Below are 23,544 nucleotides of genomic sequence, written 5' to 3'. Positions count from 1 at the left end.
ATTTAGAATTTTTATTTTTTGAAACAAAAGAATTTTTAATTCTTCATCTAATTATTAATTTGAACAAATTAATACCTGACTAGCAGCCTTGCAATCACTGTGTGACTACCGTGACTTGTGAACTATAAAAAATTAAAATTTTGCTTCATTAAATAATTAATTTTGTTCAATTGCACTGTACTTTGTTAACTATTGCCGTTTTAAAGATATAAGCTCGTCCCAGTATTACACTCATCGAGAGCTTTCATTTGAGTACCCACATGCATTTTGATATATTTTTCAAATATACATATATATATAATATATATTAAGATATGAAAAATTGATGTGGGTACTCAAATGAAAGGTCTCAATGAGTATAAAATCGGGATGAGCTTATATCTTTAAAAATGTCAATCGTGCACAAAATACAAGGTCATTTCTTAATTATTGATATTTTTAACGATGTAAGCTCATCCTGATGTTACATATATGTTATGTATATAAATATATAAAAAAATAATGTGGGTACTCAAATGAAAGATCTCGATGAGTTTAACATCGGGATGAGCTTATATCTTCAAAAATAAAATTAGTTGACAAGATAACAAAGTCAGTTCTTAATTATTGACATTTTTAAAGATATAAGCTCATCACGATGTTACACTCGTCAAGAGCTTTCATTTGAGTACCCACATGTATTTTGATATATTTTTCATATATACACATATACATATAATATATATAAATATATGAAAAAATGATGTGGGTACTCAAATAAAAGGTCTCGATGAGTGTAATGTCGGGGTGAGCTTATATCTTTAAAAATGTCAATAATTCACAAGATACAAGGTCGTTTCTTAATTATGTTAAATTGCACTGTATTTTGTCAACTATTGACGTATTTAAAGATATAAGCTCACCCCGACATTACACTCATTGAGACCTTTCATTTGAGTACTCACACGACATTTTTTATATTTTATATATATGGTATTTGTGAAATATATAAATGTATGAAATATATGAAAAATTGATGTGGGTACTCAAATGAAAGGTCTCGATGAGTGTAATGTCGGGGTGAGGTTATATCTTTAAAAATGTCAATGGTTTACAAGATACAATGTCATTTCTTAATTATTGACATTTTTAAAGATATAAGCTCATCTTGATATTATACTCATCAAGAGCTTTCATTTGAGTGCCCACATGCATTTTGATATATTTTTCATATACATATATATATATATATATATATATATATATATATATATATATATATAATATATAAAAATATATGAAAAATCGATGGTGGTATTCAAATAAAAGGTCTCGATGAGTGGTAATGTCAAGGTGAGCTTATATCTTTAAAAATGTCAATAGTTCTAAAGATATTTGTTAAATTGCACTGTAGTTTCTTAAATATTGCCATTTTTAACACTAATAGAAGGATTTATTTGTATTAAATAATACTTGTTAATATTTAACAAATCATTTATTAGAGACCACTTTTTGGTATTAAACAAATATTTCTTAGTATTTAAAATGATTTGCTTGTATTTAACAAATCTGATATTCATTTATTAAATATTAATAAATCTTTTTAAATACTAAGAAATATTTGTTAAGGACTAAAAAATGGCTTCTAATAAATGATTTGTTAAATATTAAAAAATATTTTTAACTATAAACAAATCCTTCTATCAGTGCAAGATATAAGCTCATCCCGATGTTATACTCATCAAGAGCTTTCATTTGAGTACCCACATTCATTTTGATATATTTTTCATATTTACATATATATAAAATATATAAATATATGAAAAATTGATGTGGGTACTCAAATGAAAGGTATCGATGAGTGTAATGTTAGGATGAGCTTATATTTTTAAAAATGTCAATAGTTCACAAGATACAAGGTCATTTCTTAATTATTAATCTAGAGATAGAGAAATTTCGAATGCAGCCTAAACACTTATCATAATAAATTGACTATTGGTGAGAATGAAATAAAACCTTCAAAAGGCACAATTTCCTTTGCAATGACACTAAATTTTACTGAGAAAACCGATTTTACCATATGACTACCCTAGAAACAAAATTTTTTTTACTCTCTCAATAATATAGATTACATTGTTCATTTTTCAAAATAAATTTTTTTTTTTAATTTTACTAAAACTAACTATTGATAGAATTTTATCTAAAATGTAATATAAAAGATATATTAATTAAGCGCTTGATAAAAAAATACATCAAAATTCAGTCATTATGTTAACAGTAATTAACGATAAAACAATGAAACAATTACTCAATAATTTCGATTCGCGTGTTAGTGAAGAAAAGAACCAGATTTGACGCAGACGCAACAGATGATCACCAGAAATTACTATCTCTCTTTATCGCTCTTCTCTTTCCATCAATCTTTTTTCTCTTTTTCTTGTCCTTGCTCGCTCATGTTCACTATCCCGTCTGGTGGAATCACGTCGTCGCGTCGAGGCCAAGGGGAAGTCTGTTGACCATCGTCATGTCCGCATCCCTCGTGGCGCCTCTCGTTGTTAGTTTATACGGTAATACGTGCAGTGTTCTAATTAACAGTATTTTACGACATGGAAGAAATTGTACGATCATTCGCGCTGGACATGGCAGCGGATTACACGTTGAAGGACGAAAAATTTCTCGGGAAAAAATGAGAGAAAATTATCTCAAGATGAAGGAAAAATGTAAATGTGAGTAACATGCGCACTAAAATTTATAATTGGCGCCATTTTTTTTATTTTTAAATATTTTTAATTTATTTCTTCTTTTTTTTTTTAAAGAAAATTTATTGTTTAATATATTACTTAGCTCAATATTATGTGAACTATTTTTATTATTATTATTATTACGTAAAAATTTACTAAGTACTGTGTAATCAGCTGATTCTCTATTGCTTTTTCTAACGCGCATGATTATGCGCATAATCTTTAGAAATGTGTGTTGGCTCTGCACATGCGCAATAAATCAAATTTTAATTCGTTGAATTCACGTGTATTATTTTTTTAATTTGCGCGTTATTTTTTAAAATTATAATTGGTTAATTTTATTATTTAAAAAAAATTTTATTTTATTTTTATTGAAAATAAATTTTATAAATTTATTTTAAGTTATTTATTTTTACAGCAACTTTTTCTTAAAAGAAGTGATAAAATTTTTATAAAATAAAAAAAAAAAATTTTTTTTCAGCTAATTTATTAAAAAAAAAAAAAAATAGATTTGTTCAAGATTTATATGAGAAAATACTTGTTTTATTGTAAAAACCTAAAAAAATTAGTTTAATTGAACGATTTTTTAAAATATCTCTTAATTTAATACTTAAAAATTTTTTTAATTATTTATTTAATTTAAATGCCAAGGCAATGGCCAAATGGCAAATGATGCAAAATAAAAAGAGTGAAAAGTACATATAAGAAAATAAACATGTTTACATAGATATTTTAACAATATTTGAATTATGGTTCAATAAGCAAAAAGCTTATTTTTATTTTACTTTGTCAAGATAATTAAGAAATTTTGTATTTTAAAGAGATAATCTGGATCCAAGAAAATTATTTTAAAGACAGCTAGTTGTTTTATTTCAACAATTTTTTGCCTTGAATTTTATCATCTTGACTTAAGAACATGTAGTACAGTCTGATGTCGATAATTCAGCCTGGACCAGTAACAACAAATGCCAATTTAATAATATTATATTATATCGGTTTGTTTGCTTGAAACACATGTAAAATGCACTAAAGGAGGTTATCAGACTACACAGAAAAAAAGATTTCTTGACTGGAGAATAAAATTCTTGGCTCAAGTAAATTTTCGGGTGCCCGAAGGAAGACCGAAGTTGTCTTGGCCGAAGTAAAAATTTTTCTTGAAATTCTATTCTTGGTGGAAGTAATTTTTCTTAATTCAAATTATTATAAATACTTGATACCATAAATTTTTATATTGGATCAAGATTTTTAGATACTTTAGGGAAGCAGCGCCACCTACTTCAGCTGAGAAAAAAATTTTCTCACCTTGAGAAAATTTTTCTCTTGAATATTTGATACCCATTTTAGATTATTTTAGCACGCAATTGTACATATTGAATGAAAGAAAATGGTTCAATATTATTTGATCTTTCCATTTGACAAGTTTGTCAATAAAAATATTAATGAAAATTTATTATCGAGATATTTAATTTTTTGGAGCAAGAGAAAAATTTTCTCAAGACAAGAAAATTTACTTCTGTTAAGAACTTAATTTTTTGGAGCAAGAGAAAAATTTTCTCAAAACAAGAAAATTTTCTTGATTCAAATAAATTATCTTGGATAAAGATACGTATTTCTTGAAGCAAGAGAATTAATTTTGTTGGGATAAGTAAAATTTCTTGTGTCAAAAAAAAATTTTTTCGCCCAAGAAAATAATTAGCAAGAAAAATATTTTCTTGGTCCAAGTGAACCATTCTTTCTCATTTTGTTCTTAAGCGCTCAAAACTATACATTACGTTTTTGAGCTCTTCAAGCTCAAAAATATTATTTTTGTATCAATTTGAGCTCTTCGAGCTCAAAACTCTAATAGCAGTTTAATAAAACACAATTTTTTGAATTTTCAAACGGCAATAACTTTTGAATGATTGAACCAATTTTCACGCGGTTAGCGGCATTCGACGCAGTTTTTGAAGCTCCATGAAAAATTTTCAAGTTCAAATCGATCGAGCCAGGAATTTTAAAGTAACTCCGAAAAAACACTTTTCTTGGTTTTCTTTCGACAACGATAACTCACGAACGAATCAACTGGTTTTGACCGGGCTTGCGGCGATTGACGTGGTTTTTTGATTTTAAGAGCTGATTAGATTTTGGAATTGATCGGTGAAGCCATTTAAAAGTAATTCCAAAAAAACCTCATTTCAAAAAATTTTTTTTTGTAGTTTTTTTTTAGATTTCTCAAAATCTACTGCTTTGAATCGGTCTAAATGGTATTCAAAATCTAAGTTTGGTCAAGCTCTTTCGAATGGCACCAACCGCGATGAAATCGGTCAAAAGTCGTTCAAAAGTTATGAGAGGTTTACATACGGCCATACACACACACACACACACACACACACACACACATACATACATACAGACACACGGACATCACCGCGGAAACATTCGGGGAGGCTTCCTAGGACCTCGAAACGTCAACATCCGTTGAAAACTCAATTTTCGAAAAACGGGGTAAAACCAATAACTTCTCGATTTTTGAAAATTTTCAATTTTCCTAGCGGGAAGTTAAAAATTAAACTAGATAATTTACTTTCGGCACTCTCTTACGGTCTACATCAAAATATAGCAAATGAAATTTTTTGTTGATAATTAGTTTTCTACCGTAGTCTAGCTGCATTTTAATAATTCTGTCTTATAAGTAATCTAAACTAAAATAAAGAATAACCAAAAAATTAAATCAATCTCTCCGATTATATTGGTTGTACATTTATTAGTAATTTCTTTATAGTAAAGTTTATTTAGTTGAATATGTGATAGGTCCTGAGATAAGGGAGTTTTATGCGCGAACACTACCTATTTATTTATCATTTAATTATTTTTTTTCAATGATTAAATTTAAAAATAAAAGAATCAATTTACGAAGGAATATTATTTACGTACTCCTGCCAAGTTTAATGATTTTTTATTCAATAATTACGTGGTCAAAAAGCGTCCTAGTATCTTGTTAAAAATTAAAATATTCTCTGTGCTACATGTTCTTAATAGAACAATGATAACAATCAAAGGTTTGAAGAATGTAATTAGCTAATTACAATCAATAAAAATGAGGTGAATGAGCATAAACAAGAATTTGTATGTTAAAAGTCAGACTTAAGTTTAGATTTAAAGCACTGCAGATAAAACCAATTTTAATGATTTAAATTATAATCAGTGATACCGAGTATCAAGTTCTCTTTAATAACAGCCGAGACCAGTGATTGCAGTTTCAATCGTCTTAGCGAAACGAATGGAAATTTTGAAAAAACGTTTTTAGAGATAATAGATAATTTAATAAACTATTTCACCACAAAGCGGTTTTTTCAAAAATTTAATTCGTTTCGTCAAATCAATCGAAACTGCAATTGCTCTGCTGTTAGGAGTGCGACAGAGATAGTTCCGTTAAACTCCGTGAGAGCAAAGCGAGAAAAAGATGGTCTCGCCTGTTAAGCTCAATTATTAAAAGCTAAGTAAATAAATTTTTAATAAAAAAATACTTTTTTTTTCGTTATTCTAACATTTTTTTAAATTAGTAATGTAATCTGTACATTAAAAATTTCTCAAAATTGTTAGCCTTTAAAGTTGAAAAATTTTTATTTTGTAAGACTTTATGATAATTTAAAAAATTGGTTGTTTTAAAAATTTTGTAAAATTTATTGCTTAAGAAATTTAGAATTTTTTGTAACGACTTAAAAGTCAAAAATGATTTTTTTAACAGTTAATCTTTTCTTTTTAGTAGACCGTTGAAACTTTTATTGAAATGATTCTATAAAATTAATAAGATTTTATAAAATTAAATAAAAAATACTTTTTGTGCTTATGATTATAATAATAAAACGTATCTATACAATTATTTAAAAATTTATACGACAAATAATTTATTAAATAATCATAATAATAAAAATTAGGAAAACGGTTGACCCTGAAGGCCATCCCTGCAACTTCCCGCTAATTCCATACTTAGGAGCTTAAAATTGCACCAATGGCGTTTTTGAGCTCTTCGAGCTCAAAAATACAATTTATGGGTTATTTTGAGCTCTCCGAGCTCAAAGAGATTGCTTTCCTATGCTTTAAAGCTCTTCGAGCTCAAAAGTCTGATAGAGATTTGATAAGACACCATTTTTTGAATTTTTAAACCGCAATAACTTTTGAATGAATAAACCGATTTTTACGCGGTTGGAAGCATTCGACGCAGTTTTTCAAGCCTCACAAAGAATCTTAAATTTTGAATTAATCGCGCTAGGAATTTTGGAGTTATTCCGAAAAAACACTTTTTTCGGTTTTCTTTCGTTCACGATATCTCTCGAACGAATCAACCGATTTTGACCGGACTGGTGGCGATCGACGTGGTTTTTCAAGGTTAAGAGCTGATTAGTTTTTGGAATTGAACCTTTAAGCCGTTTAAAAGTTATTCCAAAAAAACCACATTTGAAAAAAAATTTTTTTTTCAGTTTTTTGAAGATTTCTCAAAATCTATTGATCTGAATCGGTCCAAATAGTTCTCAAAATCTAAGTTTGGTCAAGTTCTTTCGAATGGCACCAACCGCGATGAAATCGGTCAAGCCGTTCAAAAGTTATAAGCGGTTCACATACTTTCACACACACACACACACACACACACACATACATACAGACGCCGTGACAACCTCGCGGGGATAGTCAGGGAAGCTTCCTGTGACCTTCAAACGTCGAGATCTGATGAAAACTCGATTTTTGCAAAACGGGGTGAAAACAATAACTTCCCGATTTTTGAAAATCTTCGATTTTCTTAGCGGGAAGTTAAAAATTAAATAGTCTTCAAATCGGATCGGGTACTTTAGCTAAAATAATAACAAACTCTTTATCAAATAATAATAATAATAATAATAATAATAATAATAATAATAATAACAATAATAATATAAAATAAATTTTATTAAATGTTATAAAATTCACTAGGTATGTAATGGAAAATTCCGATATTTAAATCATTAAAAATAAATCAATTAAAAAAATGAACTGAATAAATTTTCTCAATGGATCTTTATCATTTTATCACTATACATACCTGACAGATTGACACTCGACGTCGATACTGCATAAAGTTTTATCACACGTGATCTTAACATTACGGTTTAATGAATGATGATGTGATGATGATGATGTTAAATAAAATTAAAAGAGAAAGAAGTTAGTCTTAACATTATGTATTTCAAATATTAAACTTGTGACACGTTAGAATAAGAAGTTAAAATAGAATGAGAAAAATCTAGAACAGAGAAAATCGTCATTTCATGGATGCTTCATATTAGGCGGTGAAACGGCTGATCATTCATAATGATAAGATTAAATCTCATGTATTCGTGTTGTTCTTAGCATTTCTTCCTTTATTTATATACTTATTCATTATAAATGTAAATGTGTTAATCAAAATTTAATTTTAATTATTATTAATGGTGATATGTTTTTCAGCTAAAAAATTACCACCAGATGTTAATGCAAATGGAGTATTCGCCTGTAATGAATTGGATTTAAAAGAAGTTCAAGTTTATGGATTTGATTATGATTATACTTTAGCGTGTTATAAGCCGTCGATGGATTATTTATTGTATAATTTAGGTCGTGATATGTTGATTAAAAAACACAAGGTAATTTAATATTTATCTACCCAAAAAATAAAAATTAATTTGAATTAAGTCAAATTTTCCTGAACCAAAAAAAATTTACTAGTTTAAGAATTTTTCTACTCTGAATCAAAAAGATCAAGTTCTTCAAAATTTTTATTTTTTTAATTTTTTTAATTTGTTTTATAAGCCACATAAACTACTAAGATCATAAAATCATACACGGAAAAAAGTAAACTGTAATAAGGTAAAAGCCCCAATTATTGACGCTATAAGAGACAAAGTTATGATTTCATTTTTTAAGCAATCAAATATAAATATCGATGAATTTTGTTTGTGGTAATGTCTTCAGTAATGTTTTAACTAATCAATTTCTTTTTTAAAATGATAATCAGTGATATTTACTAATTAATTTTAAATAATTAATCATATGATCTGGATACACCAATTATTGACGGGTTAAAAACTGATTGATCTAATTATTGACGTACCGTAATCCAAATTATTGACGCCCCTACTGCACATGCGTCGAATCATTTGGTTATATTGTTATTTATCAAAATCTTGATATAAAGTAATCAATATTATTAAAGTTAATTAATAATAATTTCTATGAATGAATAATTATTATGAAAAATATAACAATTTATTTAAAAACTTATTTAACACTAAACCACGCCGAGTTATTTGACAGTTAAGAGCCTTGAATATAATCACGTATATAACGTATTTTATACTTAAAAAAAAGGCGTCATAGCGCTGTCGACTGGCTGTCAATATGGGATTCACCATAAAAATTATGAACTAGTTATTGACTCCCATTATTTAAATATCATAAAGCATACAATTAATTTCGATTATTTAATTTTATGAATATTTCATATATTGTTAATTAAAAAAAAAATAGATCATATAATTACATGAAAAAATTAATTTAAACTCGGCAATTAAAAAAAAATGCTTTTCTAACCAAAGTTGTTAAGAAAATAGACGCTCGTAAGCTGATTTGATGAACTGGTGCTAACTTTATTTTTTTTTAATGATCAATATTTAATATTTTGAACTGAATGTGATTTTTTTCAATTTTTAATTAATTAAAATTTAATAAAAATTTATTTGATCGTTATTCTTATTACAGATAATTTAATATATTTAAAAATAATTTAGGGTGTCAATATTTAGACCCCCGTCAATAATTGGGGCTTTAACCTTATTCACTCGGATTCCGGTTAATTTTATAGTTTCAAACAGTAAAGCGGACATCGGGGTGCCAAAAATATAAATATTACTGAACTTAATGTAGAAAATATAAAAGCCACCGTTTATAATTTAATATCTAAAATAAGTGATTAGTAGCTGTCACTATAGTAAATAACGACTCTTTCATCTTAAAAAATTACTGTTTCAAACAGTAAAAATTGCCATTTCAATATATAGTCGATATTATGAGGAGAAGGGGAACTCAGATGAAAGAGAAGGGGGTCTCACTTTGGGAGAATTTAACATTTGAAACAGTAAAAATTATACTTTTAAAATATACATTTTACCAGTCCAAGCAAGTCAATAATTACAGTTTGATTTTTAGCGTTGCGTTTAAAATTTACCAGATTTATAAGAAATTTACTAACTTTATTTTATACTTTTTACATATCATAAGATCATTTTTTAGGTACGAAATGATAAATATCAAAGTCTGAATTCTTAATTATTATACTTTAACATTTTAGACATTTACATAGCGAATATTATACTGTTTGAAATAGTATTTTCTTCCATGTAAAGAGTAAATTGTAACTTTTAAATGGTAAATATTATAAAGTGAATAGTAAAATCACGATTTTACTGTTTGAAATGATAATTTTTAGCAGTTGATCATTACTTATTATAAATCGACTGTTATTTATTACAGTTTACTTTTTTCCGTGTAACAAGAGCCGGGCCCAATAGGCTACTGGACACTCTTCTTCAAAATTATTTATTTGATTCAAGTTAATTTTTTTTTCTTTGTAATAAATTCATAATTTTATCTACAAAGGTAGTTCTATCTTTTAAATATAAAAAAAATTTTCAATAATAATAATAATATCAATAATAATAATTAAAAAAATAAATGAATAATCGTGCTAAAAATTACACCGATAAACAAAAAAAAAGTAGTTTGTACATTTGACTAGACCCATTCTAACGTTATCTATATATTTCGATGTGTTAATCCAAATTTCAGGTTAGTTTGGCTCGTAAATCCTTAAAATTTTAAGCAAATTGCAAAAAACCACTAAAAAGCGCGAAAAAATGGTTATACAAGTGAAAAAATTTATTTTTAACTAAATTATATATTAGGGTGTGCCAAAATTCAATTTCCGTGAAGAAACTTTTTAAAATTGGAATTTTGAGTTCCGCTTTTAACAGAAGCTGTGTTTAGGGATTTCCTGAGACAATTTGGGGTGAGACGATTTATTTGATTTTTATAGAATTTTTAACAGGAGCTTTATTTGGGCATTTCCGCTGTAGAAGTGCCCAAAAAGCTGAAAGTGTTCAAACAAAGCTCCTGTTAAAAATTCTATGAAAATCAAATAAATCGTCTTAACCCAAAATGTCTCAGGAAATCCCTAAACACAGCTCCTGTTAAAAGCGGAACTCAAAATTCCAATTTTAAAAAGTTTCTTCACGGAAATTGAATTTTGGCACACCCTATAATATATGTTTCTTATGTATTTCGATGAGCTAAATCCAAATTTAAAGTTTACTAAAGCTCCTTTAGCTAGAAATTCCCCGTTTAATCCTTATGAGATTTATTTTTGATTTTATTTAAAATTTATTTCTTCAATTTCATTTTCCTAGTTACTAACAATCCGTTCTGTCCCAAAAAAAAAATTTTTTTTTATTTAAAAAAAAAATAACAAAGTAAAGTTGCCGTAACTTGGATTTGAATACCGCCCAAAAAATTAAATCTTGGATGTAAATGTCTTTATAGCGTAAATTTAGCCGAAATTAAAATACTTTCTTTGAACTTTCGATATTTTCGTTAATAATTAAATTTAAATTCATTTTAAAATTAGCAACTATTTTAATAATTTATCTTTTATTGTGGAAAGTTTTGATAACACAATTTAATTTTTAGCTAAGAAAATAAATATTTTATAATAGCTTAAATAGAATATAGAAAAAAAATTTATTAATAAAAATGAAAAAATTGGGTGAATATAATTTCTAATAACATTATTTTATTTTATTTATGATGCAGTATCCAGAAAAAATTGCTCAATTAGAATATAAAGATGATTTCGCAGTCCGTGGTCTTCATTATGATATTGAAAAAGGTTTACTCTTGAAACTCGATAGTTTTCTGCAGATCCAACTTGGCACTGTTTATCGTGGACTTCATCCGGTTCCTGATGATGAGGTTCTCAGAATTTATAAAAACCGGATCATACCGATTGCTTACGTCGAGTCGCAACATAAACACTCTCAGGTGAGTATCAATCACACTACTTGTATTGAGACCTTATTGCCGTTTTTTCTATATGAGAGGAAGAATGAAACGCAAGAAATTCTTTAAGCGCAATAAAACTTTATAAAAACTCAAAGTTAAACAATTAGTGAGACTATAAATATTTAATTCGGATTAATAAAAGGTATCAATTATTAATATAAATATTCATATCACAGTTTGTTAATAATTAAAAATTGTGTAACAAATTTTTAAAAACTTACTAACAAATATTTGATATCCGTTTTACCCGAAGAGTTTATTGTGTTCCATTTATCCAAAGCATACTTATTACACTTATGAGTAATTTACTAACTTCCTGTATGTTTACTTGCATGTAATTGTTTATTCGTGCGATCGATTGTTATCAATAATGGAAAACAAGAAGAAGGTAAATTTTAATTTCTCTATCTAATTCACTAATTAATTAAAGTAATCTATAATAAATCAGTCACTTTTTAGGGGATTTTAAACATATGCTAAAAGAATTTAGTGCGGAATACTAAACTGATTTAGTAACAAAATTTTTAGTCATTATTTGGGAGAAAAAATATTTTCTACCCATTAATATTATTTGTTTCAGTTTAATAAATCATTTTTTTATTCTAAATAAATTATATTAATATAAATAAAGCCTTATTACATGGAAATAAATATTTTTTTCCACCAAATAATATTTAGTAGTAGGTACTAAATATTTCTTTGGTAATTATTGTCGGTAAATGGCTATGCTTTTATTCCAATGTGATACATGATCTATTTACTGACTTAGATTATTTAATTCAGCTCGATTTTGGGAGATTTATCTTCCCTTTGAAAACACACATCCTCCCAAATGGCTTATATGTAATTTCTCAGTGAAGTTTAGTTAAAATTTTTTAATTAGTCTATTATTGATATGTTAAAAACTAGTTTAATTTTAAATTTTATAAATGTCTCAAATAAAAAATTATAATTTAATGAGATTCTTTTCTTTATAATACCTTATATTTTTACTTAAAATTATTTATTTTAATTTATTTTGAGTAAAAAAGTAAGGTTGTACGCTAAAAATAGTTAAAAAATAAATTTCTTTAATACCAATAAACGATTTATTGCGTAGCAATAAATCATTTGTTAAATGCTACTAAATATTACTTTGGTGAAAATAAATGGGCTTTAATAAATTATTTAGTAATTATTACTAAATATTTGGTAATAAAAACTTTGTTCCTAAATCTTATCAAATGGAACTAAATCGTTCTATCATAAGGGCGCTTAAACTGATAGAAGGATTACTTAACTGATTTAGTACGAAGCACTTAACTGATTTAGTAAGAAAATTTTTAGTCCTTTATTTGGGAGAGAAAAATATTTTTTACTCATCAATATTATTAGTTTCAGTTTAATAAATCATTTTTTTATTCTAAATAAATTATATTAATATAAATAAAGCCTTATTACATGGAAATAAATATTTGTTTCCACCAAATAATATTTAGTAGTAGGTACTAAATATTTCTTTGGTAATTATTGTCGGTAAATGGCTATGCTTTTATTCCAATGTGATACATTATCTATTAACTGACTTAGATTATTTTATTCAGCTCGATTTTGGGAGATTTATCTTCCCTTTGAAAACACACATCCTCCCAAATGGCTTATATGTAATTTCTCAGTGGAGTTTAGTTAAAATTTTTCAATTAGTCTATTATTGATATGTTAAAAACTTGTTTAATTTTAAATTTTATAAATGTCTCAAATAAAAAATTATAATTTAATGAAATTCTTTTCTTTATAATATCTTATATTTTTACTTAAAATTATTTTTTTAATTATTTTGAGTAAAAAAGTAAGGTTGTACGCTAAAATTAATTAAAAAATAAATTTCTTTAATACCAATAAACGATTTATTGCGTAGCAATAAATCATTTGTTAAATACTACTAAATATTTATTTGGTGGAAATAAATGGGCTTTAATAAATTATTTAATAATTATTACTAAATATTTGGTAATTGAAGGTTTGTTACTAAACCATTTAGTAACGATTACTAAATTTTATTAAATAGAACTAAATCCTTCTATTAGTGACTCAGAAAAAGTCACTTAAAAATCACCGGTTTGGCATAGAGTACCTGATTTATTATATTTAGAACTAACAATTTAGTTAATTACAAATTTACTATATAAAAATAATAAATATACCAACAAATTTTTATATTTTACTTAGGATGGACCAAATCGACAAAAAATGGTACAATTAGCCGATTTATTTTCTGTCCCAGAAATGGGATTATTATGCAACGTTACGGAGTATTTTCTGCAAAACCAAATAGATTATCATCCAGAAATACTTTTCCGAGATGTAAAAGTAACTATCACCAAATCAATCAACTATTATTACAAATATAATATTAAATATAATGCCAGAACTATGAAAGTTGATAGTTTTGTTTAATTTAACAGAATTCTGTACAAAGTTGTCATCCGATTATGCATCAATTAGTCGCTAATAATGTTTCGGACTACCTTGAGCCAAACAAAGATCTCACGAAATTTTTTGTTCGACTCAAAGCAGCGAATAAAAAAATGTTTTTAGTAACAAACAGTCCGTTTCATTTTGTGTAAGTAAAAAATAATTTTTCTCCATAAGATTTTTTTAATTATTTAAAAGTTTATAATTGCACGCCAGTGGACGTATGTGGCAGGAAAATTGCTCGAAAAAATAATCCTAACCGGAATAATTTTTTTTTCATCATCTAAACGAACATATTAAGGACTTTCTCAATTAATATGACCGTTCAATTCACTGTCGTTTAATTATTATTTATAAAAAACTAAGATACGACTGTGTATTTGTATATCTATACACAGAAAAAAAGGTTTACTTGAGCCAAGAAAATATTTCTTTTCCTAATTATTTTCTTGAGCGAAAAAAAAAAAACATTTTTTTTGACACAAGAAATTTCACTTATTCCAACAAAATTAATTCTCTTGCTTTAAGAAATACGTATCTTGATCCAAGAAAATTTATTTAAGTCAAGAAAATCTTGTTGTTTTGAGAAAATTCAGCCTCTTGCTCCAAAAAATTAAATATAAAGATAGAAGTAAATTTTGATTATTATTTTTATTGATCAACAGACTCGATAGAGTCTGGCGCCAAGTTCCGTTCTCAAGCCAGACTACCGAGTGTGTATATACTGTAAGCAGAACGGTTTTTTGAGGTTACAAATATTTTTTCAAATTTATTTTGATTTTTTTTTTATATGATATTTTATAATAGTAGTTCATGCTTTTTATTACGCGTATTACTTGATTATTATCAATTATCTTTATAATCCACTTTTATAATTTAGATGAAAAATATGAAAATATATCATGTAAGCAAACTATTCGTAACGTGATTGGTCGAATATATCATAAGCATGAAAATATATGCAAACTCTATAGTCAGGTGCGCGCTTGCGCGCGCAAATTTAAATTCTAGTTTCTATTTAAAATTATTAAAAATAATCAGCACAAACTATAGCGACCCAGATTTTTAGATTTTAACTTTTTTCTTATGTAAAGAGCGGACGGCCAGAGACTAAATAATATAAGGATGCATGCTAATCTTATAATAGATGGGAAACTACAGTGAAAAAAAGATATTTTACAGCTTTCAATTACACACGCCAGGCGGCGCATGAATAACTTTTACATGAACTATAGCTTAAAGGGGATAGTTTGCCACCGGAAATGTATTAAATTAAAATTGTCAATTTTTATTATAATTACAAAAAATACTGAAATCCGAACAAAAACAGTTTCACTGTAAAAAAATCACGCCAAGTCCACGTTCATAAGACTATTAAGGAAAAAAAGTTTTATTTCTTTACAAAAAGATATAAAATAAAAAATTAAAAAATCCAAGTAACCGATATGCTTGTATATGATTTTCGGAAATTAAAAAAAATTTTGTTGTAAATTTAAAAATTAAAAGAAACAATTTTAAAACGTACTTGGTGTGCGTCATTGTGTACTTCAATTTTTTTTAAAAGTCCTAGTAGATAGATTTTAGGGATTTCATAAAAAGTGAAATTTTTCGTAACCATGCACACTAAATACGTTCCAAAATTGTTTCTTTTAATTTTTAAATTTACAACAAAATTTTTTTTAACTTCCGAAAATCATATACAACCATATCGGTTACTTGGATTTTTTAATTTTTTATTTTATATCTTTTTGTAAAGAAATAAAATTTTTTTTTCTTAATAGTCTTATGAACGTGGACTTGGCGTGATTTTTTTACAGTGAAACTGTTTTTGTTCGGATTAACATGTCAATTGGGAAGATCAAATAATATTTCATCATTTTTTTTTATTCAATATGTATAATTGCACGCTAAAATAATATAAAATAGGTATCAAACATTCAAGAGAAAAATTTTCTCAAGGTGAGAAAATTTTTTTCTTAGCAGAAGTAGGTGGCGCTGCTTCCCTAAAGTATCTAAAAATCTTGATCAAATATAAAAATTTATTGTATCAAGTATTTATGATAATTTGAATTAAGAAAAAATGACTTCCACCAAGAATAGAATTTAAAGAAAAATTTTTACTTCGGCCAACACAATTTTAGTCTTCCTTCAGGCACCCAAAAATTTTTTTGAGCCAAGAATTTTGCTCTCCAGTCAAGAAATTTTTTTTTCTGTGTATATAAATTTTGTTATAGTATTTTTTTTCCTCACCTTAGAATTTTTGCACCACTAAACCATAGCAGAGTTTTCTGTTTTTTATTATTTTATTTTAATCAATTTTATTGTGGAAAATAAGATTATGAGGCGTGCAATTTTGTATTTTCCAAAATTTTCTTTTTATTTTCTGTTCTTCAGGAATAAAGGCATGAAATTCTTAGTTGGGGATGATTGGAAATATTATTTTGATGTCGTAATAGTACAAGCTAGAAAGCCAAGATTTTTTACGGACGAATCTAGACCTTTGAGAGTTTACGATGAAATCCAACAAACGCAGCTTTGGGACCGAGTGACGAAGCTTGAAAAAGGGACTATATATCTCGAAGTAAAGTTAAAAAACTTTTTGCAATAATTATTTTGAGTTTATAAATTAAATTAAATTTTAAATTAAATTTTTAAGGGAACTGTTAAACAATTGCAAGATATGACAGGATGGAGAGGTCATCAGGTTCTTTATTTTGGAGATCATCCTTACAGCGATTTGGCGGATGTCACCTTGGAGCATGGCTGGAGAACAGGGGCAATCATACAAGAATTAACAGTACGTCTTTTATTATTATTATTATTGTTATTATGATTATGATTAGTGTTTGCTTGAGGAAATATAAGCTGTTATATATGTATAACGAGAATTATTAGGTGAAAGTGAGCATTAACGTCTAGTAAAAACATCTAGCTTCTATTAAAATATATATACGAATAAAGGCGGGGCATGTGCAGAATCTGGGTCACTAGATCAAACTGTACCAAAACATTCCATGTCGTGGGAAGTTTTTTCTTAATTCACGTAAAGAACTTTCATTTACATACAATGTGTCATTTTGCAGCAGCTCTTTTTATTAAGCTTTATAATATTAACTTTATTCACGTTTTAATTAAGAGTTTTTTCATTTTTGTCAATTATACTATTATACTGAAAGAAAAAATTTATTTTTTAAAAAATGAGCTATGTTATAATTTTAAAAAATTTTATTTCTGCTGAAGAAAAAAAAATAATTTTAGATAAAGTGATAACGAACTACAAAAATAAAAAAATGTTTATCAATTATAAATTTTTTTACTAATTTAATAAACTTGCTTAGAATTATGATTTTTGCCTGAAGAATATTCTTCGAATAAAATTACACTGATAGAAGGATTTGTTTATATTTAATAAGCATCATTAACTGTTAATAAATGATTTTTTAACATCATAGGATTTAATAAATATTTATTAACAGTTAATAAGTAATTTATTAAGTACAATTTATTAACTGTTAATGAATATTTATTAATGGTTAATGAATATTTGTTAATTTTAACAAATATTTATTTAAAATAAAAAGCAAAAATAGCATTTTTTTTTTACAATTTTTATAACTTTATAGCTGCAATACATGATAATAATTAAATTCGCTAAATAAATTAACGTTTTTAATATTTAAAAATATAAAAGATAATTATGAGCTGTGCTAGAATTTGGTATTTTACAAAAAAAGTTATTATAATGTAATATAATTAATGCAAATAATTTATAAAGATGATTTTTGTTTATAAGCAATCTTAATATCATATGACATTGCAAGCGAAACAAGTTCACTCAACAAAATATTTATTAACTGTTAATAAATGATTTTTTAACATCATAGGATTTAATAAATATTTATTAACAGTTATTAAATTATTTATTAAATGTTAATAAATATTTGTTAACAGTTAACAAATATTTATTAATAGTTAATGAGTAATTTATTAGGAACAATTTATTAACTGTTAATAAATATTTATTTAAAATAAAAAGCAAAAATAGCAATTTTCTTTTGACACTTTTTATAACTCTATAGTTGGAATACATGACAATTTAATTCACTAAATAATTGAACGTTTTTAATATTTAAAAATATAAAAGATAATTATGAGCTGGGATAGAATTTGCTATTTTACAATAAACGTTATTATAATGTAATATAATTAATGCAAGTAATTTATAAAGATGATTTTCGTTTATAAGCAATCTTTATATCATATGATATTGCAAGCGAAACAAATTCACTCAACAAAATATTTATTAACTGTTAATAAATATTTGTTAACTATTAATAAATACTTATTAACTATTAATAAATGTACTTTCCTCCAAAATAAATATTTATTGAATGTTAAAAAATATTTATTAACTGTTAATAAATTAAATAATTGTCTTCAAATAAATTAAATTATTAATAGTTAATAAATCCTTCCATCAGTGTAACTTTCAAACCATTATTATTATTATTTATTTTCTTAAGTACAGCTTTTACAAAAAAACTTTAATACTGTCCCATCCCATGCTACATTCAATTAACAATTATAAGTAAAACTTTAATAATTTGCTTCATTTTGGTTATTTGTAATTGCACTGTCTACCTGGACTCTTCTTCCCCATTCTTTGGCTTAGCTTCTGAAGTTCCGAATTTTATTCGGTCCAATACTTTTTCAAAGTACATGCACTTTGTACTTCCTTGATTGGCGGGCCTCTCAAAATGTCTTTAATAGCATACTCAAGGTCCACCTCAAACTTTCCGTCAACCAGCTGTCTCATATGCTACGCAACTTTGCTGTCACAAGCATTCATGGCCTCTCTGCATATAAATAGGTGCGGCAATGTCTCTGCTTCCCCTTTGCAAAGCCTACACGACCAGTCCTTGGAGAATCCTTTTTTCAAGTGCCTGCTGATGTTTCCGCACCTTAGCTTCGTCCAGATCTCCTTCATCCATGGTTTTATGCTCTGGTCCCTCCAGTATGGCTCGCTGCCTTCACAGGTTTTGATAAACTTGTAATGAGGGCTAAAGGTCGATGAACTGATCTTGCTGTAGTTATTATTCTCCTGCTTGTTTCTCATTATCAGCAGCCCTTCCTCCAGTCTCTGCTGCACTTCCTCTACCTCAGCTTCTTGCCATATCAGTCTCGGAATATCCTGACATTCCATCTCAGTGATGATGTACATCTCTTTGGACTGCAAGCAGAGACCAGAGGCCCATTCACTTACTTTCCAGCTCTCTTTGATCTCCTTTCTAACTTCTATCAGTTGCCCGCCGCTTGGTCTTCCGCTTGCTCCCAACTTTTTGACTGCTGCCTTAGACCACCAATTAAAATTCTTATTAAGCCTACCTTTAACACTCTCTTCTTGCTTCTCTGTCACCTATGTTTCCTGCAAGATGACAGTGTCCGACTTCTCGATGAATTCTCTTGCACTGATTGTTTTCCCTGCTCCTGCTATATTCCATAGGGTGATATTCGTATGGTCTTTACAGCGCTTAGTTGGTGACACGAAAGGGCACTAAGTCTCCTTCCACGTCATCCCACCTCCACCAGGCCTCGTCTATAGAGAGCTTCATTTACCTGCTGCAAACGTTCTTTCCTGCTTTTTGTTGCTCTTTTGCAAGGTTTTTTAACCATTTCTGCGTCTCAACCTGCCTAAGGTCATCATTAATCCAAATGTTGGAGCCTTTCAACTTGCTCTTTTGAGCCATTATTGCCTTTTTGGTGTTCAACAGGTCAAGAGTAATGAGGTAGCCTCTCTTGATTTGTCTAATCCTTCTTATTCCAGGCTCCACCATGAACATTTCTTTGATTTTTCTTCCTGCAGTCTCTGGTGATGCCCAGTCACCATCAAGGTCACCACTGATTACAATATTCTTCCTCCTATATCTTCTTTCTTGTATCTCATGTCTCAGCTCGCCTTGGCTCATCCTACCCGGCCTACTGATAGTTCCTGCAGTGGGAGCTACACTTGCATCTTCGACCGAGTGCTGCATATTACCTGTTGCAACTATCGAGCTACCTTTGTTGGCTGTCTGAGGTTCTTCCGTGCTTCTTGAGACGGAGTGTCTACTATCATACCTGTTTGAGCTTCCAGATCTCTTTCTCATGCTGTTAGCTTCTTGACTCTGTACCTTGGAGTCTGCCTGCCTCCCTGTGAGTTCGTTGAAGAGCCTCTGCCCATCGGGATTTAACTGCACAGGGTTGTTATCGTGTCTCTGGCTTACCTGTGCCTGCGTTTTATTTTTCTTGTTCTGCTTTTGGACTAATGCTGCCATAGCTGTGCGTAGCTCCGCGATTTCCTGCTGGAGCAAGCTGATAGCCTTTTCCTGCTTAACTCTGTTAAGTATATTTATCAACCCACAGGAACATTCACACACGTGAGGAGAGTTAAAAGTCTCTCCGGCCGAGATGATCGTAGCGTTTGCATCCTCTTCTATTTCCTCCTCATCGTATTCTTCTGAGTCTGTGCCAACATCCACCTGGTTGTCCTTTTTTCGTACTTTTTTTGATTAGCGAGGCGTACTTGTGGCTTTTGGAGCCACCTGAACATCACCTGTCGCCTCCGCTCCAGTAAGTTGCTGTAGTGAGCGACTGCGAGTCATGATTCCGTCATTGCTCATAGTCATATCCCTGTTGGGTGCAAGAAAGCTGAATATCGGTTGTGTGTTGTTATTGTTACTCCGTTGGAACCGTTCAGCGTTTGTTTTCCTGCCTCTTCGCTTTTGCACTTGTTCACCTGGATCTTCTGCTTGTCGATTCTTCGTCTTCGCGATTGCGGCCAGTGTTGCCCTCTGTGATTTAATTCTCATAGTTGCAGGCGGGCTCTTGAGAAAGGTAGCGTCCTTCCTTGGAGCTCGAAATCTCACTTAAATCTAACCTCAAAGATATTCTTAGATAATTATATGTTCAGGGAACTCCTGCCTCGATTTGCGCACTTTTCTATTTGCTATCTGTGATCAGGGCTTTTTTTAGCTTTCTAATTATTATTGTTTTGCGTCACTTTTATTTTTTAGATCTATGCTTTCAGTAAAAAACGTCACACCTGCCTATACACGCGTCCGTACACCTTCACGCCCCCTACCCGAATCTGTAACTTTCGAACCATTAAATTGGCATTTTAAACGCTCGGATAAATCTATAAAAAGTAATGATCCAATTTTTTATAAATTAATCATAAATTCGCGGCAAATCAATTACAACATTCAAAAAAACATTTTTTTTTGTTTTTACCGAAAGGATACACTTAATATATGAACATGAATACCTTTCCTTGAAATTCCGACATGAGACCAGCTACAATATCTAGATTCGTAATTAAGCCTACATCAAATTATATTATAAAGAAAAATGATCATTAAAAATTTTTTTAATGATGATTTAATTATAGTTACAACTTGTTTTATTTTAATAAAAAAAATTATCGTTATTATTATTATTTATTTATTTCAGCCTTGAGGGCCTAGAAATAGGACTGAGTACATATAACTTTACATAAACTTAATTCTATTAAAGTACATTTACTTACTTTAATTATTTTAACTTAATATAATGTGTAGAATTCTTTCTGTTACTTCTCTACATAAAGATATATTTTTCGTGATACATTTTGCACTTTATCGGTTCTTTCTATCTTGTTTTCTATTTTATAACTTTTTGGTATTTACACTGCCTGCCTTTATTTTATCCACATAATTAAAACATTGCAAAGTTGCTTCTTTTCTTTGTTATCCTTCCACTTTCTCCTTCACTTCCTTGGCTTACTTCCATATGTCACGTTTCTTCTTTTCTATTTCTTTCAACGAGATAGCTGCTTCTTTAAAAAAAATTATAGTTGCAACTTGTTTTATTTTAATAAAAAAAAAACAAATTTATTTTTCAGTATGAAATTGAAAATTTGAACAAGCCAGAGTTCAAAGAAAATGCAAATTGGCTTCAAATGCTAACAACGCTTATTGAAGAACATCAAGATTACGATGGAGAAGAAGTCCAAGAACAATTAGCAGAATGGATGCGTGAAAGAGACCAACTGCGTAACGCCATAAAACGTGTATTTAATAAACAATTCGGATCTGTATTTAGAACTTATCACAATCCGACGTATTTTTCACGAAGGCTCTTCCGATTTGCAGACATTTATATGAGTTCTATTACAAACTTACTTTATTACTCAAATACTCATACATTTTATCCACGACGTGGTGTAATGCCTCATGAATACATCAGTTATTTTGTGTAAAATTTTATTTTATTTGCAAATTATTTTTTTTTTTCGTTTCTAGTGACTTCGATTTAGTATTATCAATTATTTAGAATTATGAATGAAAATAAATTTAGCAGATATTTAATAATTTTTTTTAACAAAAAAATTATGGCAAAAAAAATTAACATGTAGGAATTTTAAAAAATTAAAAATGCAATTTTTTAAAAATAATTTTTTTGTTAAAAAAAATTAAAAAATTCTTTAGTGACTGCTAATTTTAATGTCATCAATTATAAGCTTAAAAGAAGAAATAACTGCCATTTTTTAGCTCTTTTTAATTGAAAAAAAAAAAAAAAAAAAAAAAAAAATAGTATTTTTAGTTGAGATTGTGTAAATATTTAAAATACATACTGTTGCATATTAAAGTTGTATTATTGATATAATAAGTGTATCATTGTTATTTAAATATTCAATTGACAACTATCGCGCAATTAAAATTTAAAGAGCTGCTTTATACAATATTATTAGATGCTATACTAGGATATTATTTACACAATAATAATTGTTATGATTATATGATTGTACTTTGTATTGAATGGTATAATTAAAATATCATTTAAAAAAATATAATATTCATTTTTTATTATTACTCATTCTAATTTAGTCCCAATTTATTATTAAATGTTAATATTTTACTAATTTGTAAAGAAAATTTTTTTTAATCAATACTAATTTTTAATTAGTTTTTTTTTATTATACTAAATAATTTATATTTAAATATACAAACAATAATGTTTCTAAGGTTGAAATAATATAAAAGTCTTTTTAATAGACAACTTGATGTAGACATTTTGTACTTGTCCCACCAGTCACCAATGCCTGTCCCACCAGTCACAATAAAAACAAATTTTTGATGTGAAACATCTATAGGCGGAGGGTAAACCTGATTTTTGGCGTGGCGATACAGGCCGTGGCGACGCTTCGCCACTCTATATTATGATGAAATATATATACTATACGTAGTCT

At 28.0% G+C, this 23,544-nt stretch overlaps 1 protein-coding gene across 3 annotated transcripts; it reads left to right on the top strand.

Moving 5' to 3' along the window:
* Window positions 1-2,431: 2,431 nt before the first annotated feature.
* LOC123270574 (5'-nucleotidase domain-containing protein 3) lies at window positions 2,432-22,561 on the top strand. 3 transcript variants are annotated; one of them, XM_044736697.1, is made up of 9 exons: window positions 2,433-2,705; window positions 8,181-8,356; window positions 11,577-11,804; window positions 12,211-12,213; window positions 14,034-14,174; window positions 14,270-14,427; window positions 16,674-16,860; window positions 16,936-17,076; window positions 22,198-22,561. In XM_044736697.1, the coding sequence occupies exons 1-9, from the start codon at window positions 2,504-2,506 to the stop codon at window positions 22,552-22,554; spliced, it is 1,593 nt and encodes a 530-aa protein (XP_044592632.1). In that variant the 5' UTR covers window positions 2,433-2,503; the 3' UTR covers window positions 22,555-22,561. The 3 variants fall into 3 exon arrangements, with proteins under 3 accessions (XP_044592633.1, XP_044592632.1, XP_044592631.1); XM_044736696.1 differs by having other exon boundaries at window positions 12,208-12,213; XM_044736698.1 differs by lacking the exon at window positions 12,211-12,213 and having other exon boundaries at window positions 2,432-2,705.
* The last annotated feature ends 983 nt before the right edge of the window (window positions 22,562-23,544 follow it).

This window comes from Cotesia glomerata, linkage group LG8 (assembly GCF_020080835.1).
Source record: "Cotesia glomerata isolate CgM1 linkage group LG8, MPM_Cglom_v2.3, whole genome shotgun sequence".
In the NCBI taxonomy this organism is placed as follows: Eukaryota; Metazoa; Arthropoda; class Insecta; order Hymenoptera; family Braconidae; genus Cotesia; species Cotesia glomerata.
This window is presented reverse-complemented; position numbering and strand designations above follow the sequence as displayed.

What these genes read in the sequence shown, in the direction of transcription:
- LOC123270574 (XM_044736696.1), top strand. Translation starts at nt 2,504, where the DNA reads ATGTCCGCATCCCTCGTGGCGCCTCTCGTTGTTAGTTTATACGGTAAT. An exon ending in TACTTTTCCGAGATGTAAAA is followed by an intron (nt 14,175 to 14,269) that starts GTAACTATCACC and finishes TTAATTTAACAG; the next exon opens with AATTCTGTACAAAGTTGTCA. An exon ending in CAATCATACAAGAATTAACA is followed by an intron (nt 17,077 to 22,197) that starts GTACGTCTTTTA and finishes TTTATTTTTCAG; the next exon opens with TATGAAATTGAAAATTTGAA.